At 52.9% G+C, this 13699-nt stretch overlaps 5 protein-coding genes across 5 annotated transcripts; 3 read left to right on the plus strand and 2 right to left on the minus strand.

Annotated features, from left to right (window-relative positions):
• Positions 1-228: 228 nt before the first annotated feature.
• Positions 229-1470, plus strand: PV08_04752 (uncharacterized protein; the record flags this gene model as incomplete). Its single annotated transcript, XM_016379097.1, has 1 exon — positions 229-1470. One exon carries the CDS (start codon positions 229-231, stop codon positions 1468-1470), a length of 1242 nt encoding a protein of 413 aa, XP_016237774.1.
• A 1075-nt stretch (positions 1471-2545) lies between these two features.
• PV08_04753 (uncharacterized protein) lies at positions 2546-3795 on the plus strand (the record flags this gene model as incomplete). Its single annotated transcript, XM_016379098.1, has 2 exons — positions 2546-3015; positions 3117-3795. The coding sequence occupies 2 exons, from the start codon at positions 2546-2548 to the stop codon at positions 3793-3795; spliced, it is 1149 nt and encodes a 382-aa protein (XP_016237775.1).
• Positions 3796-4801: 1006 nt separating this feature from the next.
• On the plus strand, positions 4802-5920 carry PV08_04754 (uncharacterized protein; the record flags this gene model as incomplete). Its single annotated transcript, XM_016379099.1, has 1 exon — positions 4802-5920. One exon carries the CDS (start codon positions 4802-4804, stop codon positions 5918-5920), a length of 1119 nt encoding a protein of 372 aa, XP_016237776.1.
• A 1093-nt stretch (positions 5921-7013) lies between these two features.
• PV08_04755 (uncharacterized protein) lies at positions 7014-8090 on the minus strand (the record flags this gene model as incomplete). The annotated part of the gene is made up of 2 exons (XM_016379100.1): positions 7014-7862; positions 7953-8090. 2 exons carry the CDS (start codon positions 8088-8090, stop codon positions 7014-7016), a joined length of 987 nt encoding a protein of 328 aa, XP_016237777.1.
• Positions 8091-10975: 2885 nt separating this feature from the next.
• On the minus strand, positions 10976-12139 carry PV08_04756 (uncharacterized protein; the record flags this gene model as incomplete). Its single annotated transcript, XM_016379101.1, has 3 exons — positions 10976-11776; positions 11836-11969; positions 12022-12139. 3 exons carry the CDS (start codon positions 12137-12139, stop codon positions 10976-10978), a joined length of 1053 nt encoding a protein of 350 aa, XP_016237778.1.
• Positions 12140-13699: the final 1560 nt, after the last annotated feature.

Below are 13699 nucleotides of genomic sequence, written 5' to 3' on the forward strand. Positions count from 1 at the left end.
CAGGACCACCTCTACAAGTACCCAGGTCTCTCGAGGGTGAATCCTCCGTTTCCTCCTTTGTGTCTGCCGATCGATCCGCCGAAGCTGTCTTCATACTGCATTCTTTCAGCTTAACCATCTTTATCCACTCGAAATACCATGATCCGAGTTCAGCATCTGTCTTTCATGCCGAGTGATTCTTCAATCTTGTTTGTACTCTAGTAGGAGGAACGCCTGACGCAACACATGATGTCCATCGTGTTACTGCGCTTCAGGTACATCGTCGTCGTGCTTCTGTTCACAGTTCTCTTGCTTGCCCTATGCCTTCGCCCACCACACGCCGGCACTGTGGGTTTTCCAGATGCTGCCAACTCTTTGGCTCGACATGTGGATGCATCCAGACGGAAGTTCAACGCAAGTCCATACACCAAGGACCGATCAATCTATCGGGTACAAAATGAAACATTGGGATTTCAACAAGTGTATATGATTTCGCTTCCACATCGTACAGACAAAAGAGATGCATTCGCTTTGCAGGCAGCATTTTCGGAAATCAGCTATACGCAGATGGATGGAGTAGATGGCCACGAAGTACCGGAGAAGGCACTGCCACATGTAGGTACGTGGGCCATTGACCGACAAGTCAAAACTGATAAAGATGGCCAGACCATGGAGCAAAGCCCTAATGCTATCGGCTGCTGGAGAGCTCATCTGAACGTCGCTCAGAGGATTGTCCGCGAGCGAGTGGCCACAGCATTGGTCTTCGAGGATGACGCTGACTGGGATGTCGCTTTTAAGCAACAATTGGTGCAATTTGCCCGCGGATCAAGAGTCATGCTACAGACCCCCGATGATAAGATTCCCATATCTCCATATGGCGACGGGTGGGACATTCTTTGGATCGGACACTGTGGAACATGGGTCTATCCCGAAAGAAGGCGTCGATTCTTTGTCATACCCAATGACCCGACCGTCGAGCCGCCTCAACACCGACAAAACGTCAAGGTTCCTGATATGTCGTATTGGGAAGGCCCCGAGAGTGATAATAAAACAAGAATAGTGTTCAAAGCAGGAGGAGGTGTCTGCACAGCTAGCTACGCCATCTCACAGCAAGGCGCTCGTAAAGTTCTGTATTATATGAGCATGGTGCCTTTCAACAAACCGGTGGACTGGGGCTTAGCTAATCTCTGCGAGACTAAGGCGTATAACTTCCGATGTATCTCGGTTTTCCCTCAGCTAGTGGGAGTGTCGCGACCACAGGGAAACACAAGCAAATGGAGTGATATCGGGTATGGAGCAGATAATGAGAGGAAGGTTGAGAACGCGAATTCCCAACATCTGGTTTATTCTACCCGGTTGAATATGGAAAACATGTTGGCGGGGAATGCAATCTTTGAGAGTCAATATCCAGACTCCACGCCAGCACGAATGGGTATCGAGGAAATTGGTGCGGCCGTTGGCCATGTGGAAGTCGTTGATGTTGAAGACTGAGTGAGGGAGGCCTCAACCATAATGTCAAGGAGCTTCGCAATACCCCAGCACCGAGAACTCACAGTCCCTGATGATTCAGACCTGGCACATTTTTGCTGGATTCTGAATCGTTCTTGAATTTGCCGATGACGGAATGTGAAAGTGTGTGAGACACGTCGACTGTGAGGAAAACGCGCCGTATGGTACGAGTACTAGTTAGTTAATAGACTATGGACTGCTATCGATAGTGAAAAGCAAAACTAATGCAGGTACCGAGAGCAATCATTAAAGGGATGGGAGTCAGTTTAGGTGCTGTCCGCCTGTTCCCGAAAAGCAGCTCTTTTAATTGGGAAACGGCTGAGAGGCGGAGCCTGAGAGTGCCTAAGAGAGCCTAGAGAGCCCTGGAGACGCCTGCGGGCGCCTGGCGACAGGAGACCTCTAGGCAGGTAATTTGAACCTAGAGATGCCTAGTGAGCCTAGCGAGCCCTCCATCTCGGATAAGACTCGGGGACCTGCATTGGCTCCCTGGACCGGCTGTTTCATGGGTTGCGCTGGTGGCTGCGTCTGACGAATTGCGTCGCCTCGATCTTTCATCTCGGATCTTGGTGTGGGCGTCATCAAACGCCCTTGAATTTGAGATTGCACCTCGAGCTGTTGTAACTTTCCCAAGTCACCATCGAGACATGTGCGCACCACCAGAGCAACCAGCCTTCCCTAGCTTGCTCCCGGGTCTGAACCACTTTAGGTACGGAGTACTTGTCCGCGTACGTACTCAGGTAGGCATTGGGTGCTTCTTATCGGCCATGGGCCTGCGAACGAGACACGCGTTTGTCGTCACTGGTATCCCTTCGCTCTGGGTCACAAAACTCAATCTCCCCTTACCTTCCCCCCCTTGTTGCAACCTCTACAGTATCGAGAAGACTTGCTGCTGGACTGCATTCCAGAGACATTCCTCGAACGTTCTCGTCCTCTCTTTTTCCGGCTTTCATTCCTTCTTTGCTGTCGCCTTGTCCGCGTCGAGCTCTTCCTTCGTTTCTTGCTCTACTGTATTTCTACACTCTGCATTTAGTGTCGTTGTATACGCTATCCTTCAATCATGGAAGCGGGGGCTGCACCTCGCAATATAAACCCTCTCCATCAGTACTCCAGGTCGCGGAAACCACTACGATGGGCCATATGCATAGTCCTCGGTACGCTGGCTATCCTAGCCCTGACAGGACAGAGTTATGGACCTGACCCTATACGACGAACGTCGTCCGGGGCCAAGGCCAAATACCTCACTCCGGCCAAGTTGATGGAGCGGCCCATCTCGAAAGACCTCCAGACGGTGCCCAAGCTATTCCACCAGAGCTGGTCGTCGAACGAGCTGCCGGCCAAATTCCAGCGGTGGAGCACGTCATGCCGGCAACAACACCCAGACTGGGAGTATATCTTGTGGACGGACGAGGATAATGAAAAGCTGGTGGCAACGCATTTCCCGTGGCTACTATCGACATACCAGGCGCTCCCTGGCGTCATATACAAAGCAGACCTGGCGCGCAATTTGTACATGTACATGTTTGGAGGGTAAGCAAAGCAAGCCTGATAACGGCTCCGTTCATTTCAGCCACGCAAAGCGTGTCAAGGCCCCACGAAAACAAAAAAGCTGACAGCGTTTAAACCATCAGTGTTTATGCAGATCTCGACGTCGAATGCCTCCGGCCGTCAGATGAGCTGTTCAAGAGGTACAACGTATCGACAGTGTCCCATGCGAAACCCAGACCGATGTCGACGTACAACCTCCAGAAGAACGGCCGAAAGGCCTTCTTTGGAAGAATGGGTGTGGACACGGAAGAAGCAAACTCGATTCCGAACGCATGGATGGCTTCGACACCGGGCCACCCTTTCTTTCTCATTGTTCTCGAGCACGTCATGAGGACCATGCACGAGGGCACAAGTGATGAGGGGCCAGAAGACACGACTGGGCCCGCGCTGCTCTTCAACAAGATCAACGAGTACCTGGCCGAGGACGGCAAGTTCCGAGGGGAGAATATGGACAAATGGGTGTCCAAGAACCCGACGGCGAAACAGTTCACCCCCCGAAGGGGTCTGGGCCACTCGGTCGAAGTCCTTCCCTTCCAATACATCTTTCCATACTCGTGGCAGCGAGATGGCGAGGCCGTGCGGGACGTCTGCTGGGCGACGAGACGATCCTTTTCAGCCGAACGATGTAAATTGCTCTTGGCCACGGATCACTGGCCCAGCTACGCCATCACGTACTGGAGTCACACTTGGGCTGGAGAAGGGCATGACGAGGGTAATGTCGACCATCTGAATTTTGATGAAGAGAAGGAGCAGCAACACTGAGGATGACTTGGGGTTTGGGACTGGTGATGGCCGTGGTGGTGACGACATGAAGGGGGAAAGCCACATGAGTCTATGAGATATTATCTTTTTTACAGTGTACGACCAAGGCAGGGGCAGATGCGGGAAAGGCCTTGCATATTCTAATTTCACCTGGCATGGTAGGTTTTTATGACGAATATCTCTTTCTTGGATGGTCGGTCGAGCGCTAGGCGTTGGAAGAGAGGGTTCAATTTCAGCCAAAGACACTACTTACTCAGTCAGGAGTTAGAAGAGGGATTTAGATTCTCTTTTGCATTTAGAAAAAGAAAGTGAGATTCTGGGAGTTATGGGAATTGAACGAGATAAGTTCAACCTTGGCAAACAAAAACATGCAGCACGTTCCGTTTTTCCAGTGTGTACGGACTCCCTAACCTTGTCGGAAACCAGCTGTTCTTCGCAACTATCTGAACTTTTGCTCTGACGAGGCTGTGCGAGGCTGAGAGGTTCTCAATGTGGTTTAGTCGACGGCCGTGGTCTGGACCTGTCTACTAATAAATAAACCTACTTATGTACCTCGTACCAAGACGCCCGTATCTATCCGTGTCTTATTAATTCTTGCGATAACGGGCTTCAACTCAGAGCTCGTCTCCAGCAAGCTCACGAAAAGGTGACACGACCACAGAGTAGTAGGCGCCTAGGTAGTAGTATATCCAGATCTGTCGTCGCTCTGTACCACGCCAGAATCAAGCTTAAAGCACGGACTACAGGGTGGGGGGGCAGCCGCGATATTTATCTCCTTGACATATATCATCATCTTACGTCCAAGGACAATCCTCGTTATCTTCAGTACTGAGAGGAAAGGGAGCAAACACAAACTGGAAAGCAGTCATCTGCTCGGCACCATTGTCAACCACACTTCTTTCCTTCATTGTTGTTTGTTTTGCGCGACAACATTTACCTTCCCTTTCACGAAATCGAGTGCGGAGAGAGGGACCTACCAAGGGACCTACCTATATACACAGCGACGATGCAGATATTCAAAGTCTCCCCGACCATAAGCATCAACTACACCATACACAAGTACGGGCCGGGGTCGAACTACAGCACGGCCACCACCCCGCCCGAGGAGCTGGGCATCTGGGTGATCCTGATCGGCGGGCTCGGCGACACAGAAGTGACATGGGAGGCGCAGATCACGGCCTTCATCAACGCAGGCTACTCGGTGCTGACGTTCGACAACCGTGGGGTCGGGGGTTCCTCGCGGCCGGCGTCGACCGCGCACGACGACGTCCAGTGGACGGCCGCGGACATGGCGTCCGACCTGCGCGCCCTCGTCAAGCACCTCGACCTCCCGCGGTACCACGTCATGGGCATCTCGATGGGCGGCATGATCGCGCAGGCCTACGCCCTCAAGTACGCCCGCCTGCCGGCCGACGGCTCTGCGACCACTCGTACGGGCGACGTTGTTGAAGGAGGAGGGGCGGGGGCAGGGGCAGGGGCAGGTGCCGGCCTGGATCGGGACGAGGCCAACCTCGTGAGAAAGGACGAACTCATCTCGCTCACGCTGACGTGCACGTACGCGGCCCCTGGCCCGTTCTGCACGCGCATGTTCTCGCTGTGGCGCGACATGGCGACCCGCATGTCCGTGGCCGACGCGAGCCGCGAGGTCCTGCTCTGGTGTTTCACCCCCGAGTGGTTCGCCGACCCGACGCAGCAGGACCTGGTGAGGGCCATGGACGAGGTCACGGCCGACGCGGACCGCGACATGGGCCTCGCCGCTTATTTGGCCCAGTTGAACGTCATCACCAAGTTTGACAGTCGAGCCGTCGTGGGTAGACTTGGACGAGGACGAGGGGGAGGAGGAGGAGCTACTGCAGGAGCTGCAGGAGCAACGACAACTACAGAGAAAGAAGCAGGGAATCCCCCGTCGTCGTCGAATGCCAATCCCATGAGCGTCTTCGTCCTGGTGGGCGAGAGGGACTGCTTGATCCCCCACTGCCAATCCAGGGAGCTGTGCGACCTGGTCGACGGTGCCGAGTGGGTCGTCACCAAGGGCGCGCACACGTGCAATTTCGAGAGTCCCGACGAGTTCAACGAGAATGCCCTCAGGTGTTTCAAAATCGCCGAGGAGAGGTTTTGGTCGTGAAAACCAAAGGTGGGGGGTAGTAGTTAGTTTTACAGTATAACACTTTTAAGTCTTGTAACGGGCGGCGAGCGTACTATGGAGAAACACACACTCAAACGATTTCACGACGGATCATCATCAAACCCACAGGCATACATACATACATACCTACCTACCAGGTACACTCGTGCCCTCATACCTTCTTCGCATATCTGTCCTCGTACCGTCCCTCATTCGCACAACCCCCTCATACCCACCCACCGTGAAAATGTCTGCTACGTATAGGCCTCTTCCCCCCCCACCCCCCCCCCCGGGGGGGCATACACGGGTAGGTACTTACCATGTATCACCAACCACCTCACCTACATACCTAGGCACACACGATCGGACCAAATACGCAAGAAAGTGAGCAGCGATCAACAAAGTCCAAGTCCAAGTCAAGTCACGTAACCAACGTCACAAAATTACCCTCGACCGCTCACTCACTCACTCACTCACTCACGCACACACTCACTTCCCTCAATGAACGAAAACTCCAAAAAGTCCAATTTATGGGGAGGGGGGGGGTGGGATCATCGATCATCGTCAATATATAGATCATTTCCATTAAACATTGCCATTGTCTGCCTGTGCTTCTTTGAACCGTTGGTCGCAAAGCCAATCCTGTCGTTGTTTCATGTGTGGCGTATCCCATTTGCCCTTCCTTCACTTCCTTCTCTCTCGAAAGACAAGTAAACCCGTTCATGCATGCAATGCGCGCTCATGGAGAAACCCAAAAAAAAACCAAAGGTATATCTATCTACCTTGGTAGGTAAGGTAGGTACCTTTCATCTAACGCCTATCCCAACATCACCATCACCATCACCATCACCATCACCGAGACAAACCAGTACCTAGGTACCTATGTAGGTATTCCACCTGGATACCTAGGCACGCAAGGATAGTAAAGCTCGTCACCAATGAACCTGAAGATGCAAAACCCGATTTTCGGTTTCTTTAAAGAACAAAAATCAAAAATCAAAAATCAAAAATCAAAAACCTTGTCCTATCTCGCTTGCTAGCTTTCTCAAGACAGATCATACAAACAAAACAAAACAAAACAAAACACCCCTCCTCACACATGCTGTGGCCTGAACGGCTCATACGCTGTACCATGCTGAGGCTGTGGTGCAAAGCTGGGTGGTGCCGATGAGAACGTGTTCAACGGCACACTCTGCTGATCGCTGGGACCCAAGTACGGACTACCGACACGCTCGTACGTGTAGGGTGTCTTTTCGGCCCTGGTGCGTCTTGCCTCGCGGCTGCCAGGGTTGTACGGACTCCGTCCACTGCAACAGCAGACGCTGAGGAGCCAGAAGAATCCCGCGCCCAGTGCCAACGCCGTCCCGATGTACGTCACGCTCATCACCTTCGTGCCGACGGTCGATTTGATCCCGTAATCCTTCTTTAGCGTCTCGTTGAGGGCCCCCTTGACGACATAGTACACCACCGTGGTTGTGATGCTGGCGCCGAGAATCATGATGGCCATGGCGGCGGCGCAAAAGGTCGTGAAGAACGAACCCCACCGGGAAAAGATGGCAGAGAGGCCGACCAACAACGTGACGCATGCGGCGGAGAGCGCAAAGACGTACAGGTAGAAGATGGCCTTGCTGGCGTCGTGGTACACGTCCAACCCATGGCGGAAGGACTTGGGGAGGTAATCGTCGACGTCGATGCCCGTGTCGTTCAACCCCCAGACTTTGATCGGGTTGAACCAGAAGTATGCTTTTGGGTCGGTGCAGTTGGCGTAGGTATCGTCGCCGTTCCAACTACAGTAATTCCGCAGGTAGATGGTGTAATAGTCTTTTAGGCCCAGGGACTGTTTGGCAGCTTGAAGGGCGCCTCCTAGGACGGTCGTGTTCGTGGAGGTGTCATCGCCCAAGAGGTTGGCCGAGGATGTGAGGGTTATGTTCCGCAGGTCGATCTGTCACGAAACGAAACACATGTTAGCTTCATGGTGCTTCTGTGAAGGAAACAGGTACAGTAAATGGCGGACGGGTATAAAAGAGCTCACCTTGAGAAAGTATAGGTCGTCAAGCGTGTCGTTTCGCTCATGCGTACCAGCGAGGAATACCAGTACCAGGCACACCAGGACGCCAATAGAGAGGAGGAATGGAGCTGTGATACAGCACACACGACCTGCTGAGACCATGATGGTGATGTGAAGATGGCCTTTGCCAAATGCCCAGTCCTCTGTCTCAGTTTATGAACAATCCGCTGATCTTCCAGTCCAGATCACTGCTGCGCTGGCTGTTTGGACTTGCAGGTTGGACTCTTGGGTTCGTGCGGGGAAGAGATTCAACCCAAGGCTGGTCGGTGAAGGTCGCAGGACGACGTCGAAGGAAAGGAACAATGATGGGAAAGCTGGCTAGAGTGATTCGTGGTAGGATCTCGTAAAGGAACTGCTGAGATGGGAATTGCAGACTCGACGAGAATAATAAGTACACCAACACAAGTAATCACAAATGATGGGTGGCTTTTCTGGAGTCCGAAAGCTGAACTTGGGGGGCCGTAAGCACTCAAAAGGGTCCGCCGCCGTTTGGGATTAAGTCGGCGAAGCCACCTGAGCCGCAGCCTCACTGAACTAGGCCTCAATTAAGGTGCTAAATAGCGTTTTAGGTGATAAGTAGCCGCAGCTGTAGGCGAAGCACACAGGACGGTTTCTTCGTCGAGGCGAGGTTTGTGCGTGGAGTGAGGATGGGCTGAACGAAGGTTTCAATGAGGCGTTTGTCAGGAGGGCGGAGATGCTGAAACCGAAAGACTCTGTGCGAAGGACTCTGCAGGGACAGAGTGGTAGAACAGCGAAAGATGTGATACCGATCAACGGGAAGTACTCTGTATCTGCCTTGGATCTAGTTAGAACCTCTGTACGGGTTGCTCTGGCTCAGTATTTGTATCAACGACGAGACCAGGTACTGTACCTGGCAGACCACACTCAACACAGTCCGAGAATTGTATCCCCGTTTGGGCGTCGTCGTATGGAGCAGGTGGCACAGTCAAGAGTCCCGTAGTAGAAAGTGGCTCAGCTAGTGGCCTCGTCCTCGTCGTTTTTCCTTACACACAGATTCGTATGCTTTCTCTTGTTTCCACGCGCTAGGTACGGAGTATCAGGTAGGCCATTCGTATCTTGATAGCCAGCTCAAACTCTTACGGAATGCAGTGTGTACAGTACAATACCTTGGTCTGCACTCTAGGGTTCCCACACCGAGTACTACGAGTACAATATCGACGGTACGAATTCGTTGTGGCTGATCTTCACTTCAACCCACACTCGGTTTCTCTTTCCAGCTGCATTTGCCGCTCCCACAGGACCCGTCCCCCCCCCTCCCCCCCCCAAATGACTACAGTAGATCCTTGGATCCTGAATCCTGATTCGAATCGGTTCGCCACATCTCAGATCCAGTTGTGTGCCTAGGACCAAGAAGAGGAATTGGAGGATGACCTTTCTTAGGTGTATACGCAAACCACCTTGTCTCCGTTCGTCTTCAGATGGTGTCCTCAGATGACGCCTCTTGTAACGGAGAACCCTAACAGCCTTTGACCTTCTAGGATCACCATTTCTTGTGACCTGGTCAGCCTTGTTGGTGAAACAGACATGTTGGCTCGTAATCCATCTTTTGATTTCGTCAATCATGTGGCTTGGGCGAGTCGTGCCATGTCCGATCGCTACCCAGGTATCTCAGACTCCACGGTGCCCGAGCTGGCGCTACAATATACCGTAAACAGAAGGCGGAAAGAAATCTTACCAGATCTGCAGCATGGGTAATATTGTACTAATCCAGACTACTACAATAGGTGTTGTACCTTAATATACGGCATACCCACACTCCTGTACGGAGTACGCAGGGTGCAATGGCATGGCATGGCTGGGTGCAGCGTGTAGACTCTATTAATAGATGCAGCCTTTAATAAGCGGCGTCCCAGGCACCGCGTGGAATAATGTCACACTCACACATACCGTAGTATATGATGATGCTTGTATGTGTGCCTGATCATCTCATCATTTCGCGCCCTAATCCTGATCCCAAACACTCGACTCTCTCCATGCTCCTTCATGCGAGTACTCATACCTCAAGGGGCTCAGGTATGCGGGCGTGCGACGTACGAGTTGGCACTTTGTGGAGAAACGACCAATACCCCTCCCGGCCATAAAAGTACGAGGTACCTTGATGTAGGTCGGTAGTACCGCGGTATTCAGGAGGAGCTTTGCGTCGGTGAGTGTTCTCTCCTCGAGGTAAAACCAGGGACACACACTACTTCATAGGGGCGTGCGACCGCACGCAATACGCAACGAGGAAACGAAGACGACCACCGACTGCGACCGCCCGACATACGTGGAGCGACGTCGTTGTACTCGTAACGCGTTATTCATAGATACGCAGGCATAGACAGACATGTGTGTAGACACACATACACACACGTACTTCTTCGTCAGCTCCAGGCCAAGTTCTCGATGCGGCATACTCGGTCCTACAAGCTAAGGTTCACGAGGGCATCCCAAGAAATCATTCAGCCACAAGGCCACGCAAATTCGACACACTGCCTCCATTATTTCATTAAGGCTATCGACTGACTGCAGTAACAAAATCCGAACTCGTCTTCGTTGAGTTGCGCGCATCCTGTTGATATCTCTTCCCCTTTTCTCCATGACACAAATCAACTCTTAAACGCTGGTCTTGGTTCTTGGAATCGCTGACTTGGCTGGAAAGGAGAAGAGAAAACACCACGTACGAAGTCCACGTGAAATTTGACGCTTCACCAAACATCACTCCCGTTCCCAAGCTTGGTCTCAAATGTTACATGTCTCGATTACCAATTGCGCAACGACAAATACACACCTGCCTGCGCCATCCAATATTCACCTGGGTATTTGCCTCATCGACTATCTCAACTTCTTACCGGCATTCGTCCATGCTGCGTCAACCGTCAATCTACCGGCGGAATTTCTTGCGGAAAAGGGTGGCCAATCGGTGTCTTGTTCGTTCATGCTGGGACCTGATGTTGACCTAGTAATTACGTTAGCACATCCGCCATGCTTTAGTGTTCTCGGCTTTTAGGGAACTCACCGTTTGTGCCGGCATGGTGCTCGTCCTCGCCTTCCTCTTCTTCCTCCTCGTCCTCTTCTTCTTGCTCATACTCGCCATGCTGACCAGCAGGGACCCAGCTATCGCGATCGTCCTTCATAGGCTGATCTTGACTGGCCAGGTCGACGCCACCTTCGCGCTTGGCCGAGTTCTTTCTTCTCTGGCTAAGGGAACGGGTGCGGGTGGAAAGCTTGGGCTTGACTTGAGCTCGTGATGTTACCCAGTTGGTCAAGGCGTCCTCGCAGTCCTGGATAATGGCCTTGGAAGCCTCGTACCCATCATATGCTTGACGGGTCTCGCCGGGAGTGACGGGGGTGTCGTCAACCAGCTCAAGCAGGTGTTTTCCATATCCAGCGATGATGGCCACCTTTTCACAGTGTTCACGGATGGCATCAAACTGGTAAGTGAATGCAGCCTTGAGTTTCTCGCGGGTGATGTTGGAAAGTTGGGCCTCGGCAACGAGTGACTCGGCTTCGGCGCGGACAAGTTCTTGTTCTAGCACCACGATCCGGGGGCTATTGGGCTCCTTGTACTTGAGCTGAGCGATTTGATCCGTGATCTTCTGTTTGCGGTCTCGGGATGGCTGGACGGAAGCCTCGATGTTGCGAATAGACTTGATGGTGACGCGGTATTGGTCATATCGATCGACGAACTGATCTTCGAGTTCGCCAATCTCGTAGATGAGGACGCCGAGCTTGTCAGTGACATCGCTGACATCCTCGTCGCAACCTTCACCCCATAGGGAAAGTTGTTGCTGAGCAAACCGTTAGCATGGTCGTTGTGGGTGCATGAATCCTATTTCGCGAAACCTACAGCAACTTCCATCCGCTCTCTTCCTACAAGCTCCATGCTCCGCATGACGTTCTTCTCCATCTTGACGAGCTGCGAGAGCTTCTTGGCGAGATCTGGGCCAAAGGCACCAGCAGTTCCTTTCCTAAAAGCATGGCCTAGGGGTGCGGTTGTTAGACGGATGATGCGACAAGACGTGGCCTGACGTACCAAAGTTTGATTTACCGAAGAGGCGGCCACTCTTCGTGGAAGATGGCGGCGGCGGGGGATTCTCAATCTGAGAAGCTGTGGGAGCGCGCGACTGGCGCATAGAGTACGTGCGATGCATCGTGAGAGGTTGTAGCGGTGCGGTAAGGGATGTGGTGAGAGGAGGCGGGGTTCGTACGCGGACTCTGGGGAATGTGAGCAGAGAGGCGCAGTTTCAGGTGGAGGGGCCCGAGGAAGTCTGAGTGCGCAGGACAGTGTCAGCGTGAAGGCTTGAGAGGTTGCGATCCGAGTTGCAGCAGCAGCAGCAGCAGCAGCAGCAGTAGCAGTGTTGAGAGGTAGGATAGAAAGATATGCAGGGGAAATGGACTTGGAAAGGCAGGCGACCAAGCTGTGTGAGACGGATTGAGGATGAAGATGAGGTGAAGGTGAAGTACGAAGCGGTTGCTGGTGTGGATTGATGACGTCCCGGATGGGTTCGGGAGACCAAGCACAGGGCAGCGTAGAGCAGGTGAGCAGCTGGATCATCGCTTGGAGAGCTGGCCCAGGGAAGCCTAAGCTGGATTGAGTTTCCCCCTGATGTCAAGGGCCCCGGCCCAGCCTAGTGAGCCCGGGCTCTTCAGAGACGCCCCCAGCCACAGCCTAGTGAGCCCCCGGCCGATGCCCATGCACTATCATTGCATATGTCCAGCTGCTAGTACAGATACGAGGAGCCGAGCATGTGCTTCGTTGCTCGTGCGCCGCCTGCAATAATTATGCACATCCTCGCTAGTACGTGCCATGCGCACAATATTGAGCTGTCATCCCGACGCTGTCAATGGTGTCTCAGACCAGCGTGGATGCTGGCCTCCAACAACGTCATTGGCAAGGTCCAGACTGCCTCACAACAACACTCGCGAACATTCGAGCAGAGAAGTGCAAGACAAGCAAAGGGAAGCTGGACTTACCAGGCGGGTAATGTGGTGTTGCAGAGAAGAGTTGGATCGGTCGCGAACGGGCGCAGGTACAAAAGATGAGCCGGGCTAGGGAAGCTTGAAGCTGATGAAGCTGTGTGATTTGACGTGGTATGATGTGAGGTAGTACACGTCCTCTTCAGGTCTTCAGGTGTTTTGTATGTGTGCTCGTACCTGAGGAAAAATGATACTCTGCAGAAGACCGGATGGGCGGGCTTAATAACTGCTCACGATGCAGACAGGCTGGTGGCATTGTCCCAAAGCGGCTTGAAGCTCGTCGTCGAAGCAACAAGCCGCTCACGTCATCGAGCGCCGTTGTAGTAACTTAGTACTTACTTGGAGCCACCCAGAAAGTCCCCATACAAACTCAATCTTGCTGATGTCATAGAACGAGTCGCTGCGCCGCCTCCCGCCAAAGAAGCTCCTACGAGGACACCTCGACGTGTATGGACGCGGACGAGGACGAGGACGAGGACCAGGATGAGTATGGGCTGGCATTATTCATTAGCTAAGGCCCTGTAGGGACAGGTACCTACTGTGGAGACTTAGGTAGTCGGTGGGTGTTCTACTGGTACATAGGAAGATATGGCCGGAGTACCTGCGTCCCGCCCCCTGCTCGTACTTATCCTCATATCTGTTAACTTTGGGCATGGCTTGTTGATCTTGGCGAGAGACGTCTAGTGAGTCCAAGTCCAAGTTCATCGTCATGGCGATCAGGGAACCGATCTCCT

Source organism: Exophiala spinifera (genome assembly GCF_000836115.1).
Source record: "Exophiala spinifera strain CBS 89968 unplaced genomic scaffold supercont1.3, whole genome shotgun sequence".
NCBI lineage: Eukaryota > Fungi > Ascomycota > Eurotiomycetes > Chaetothyriales > Herpotrichiellaceae > Exophiala > Exophiala spinifera.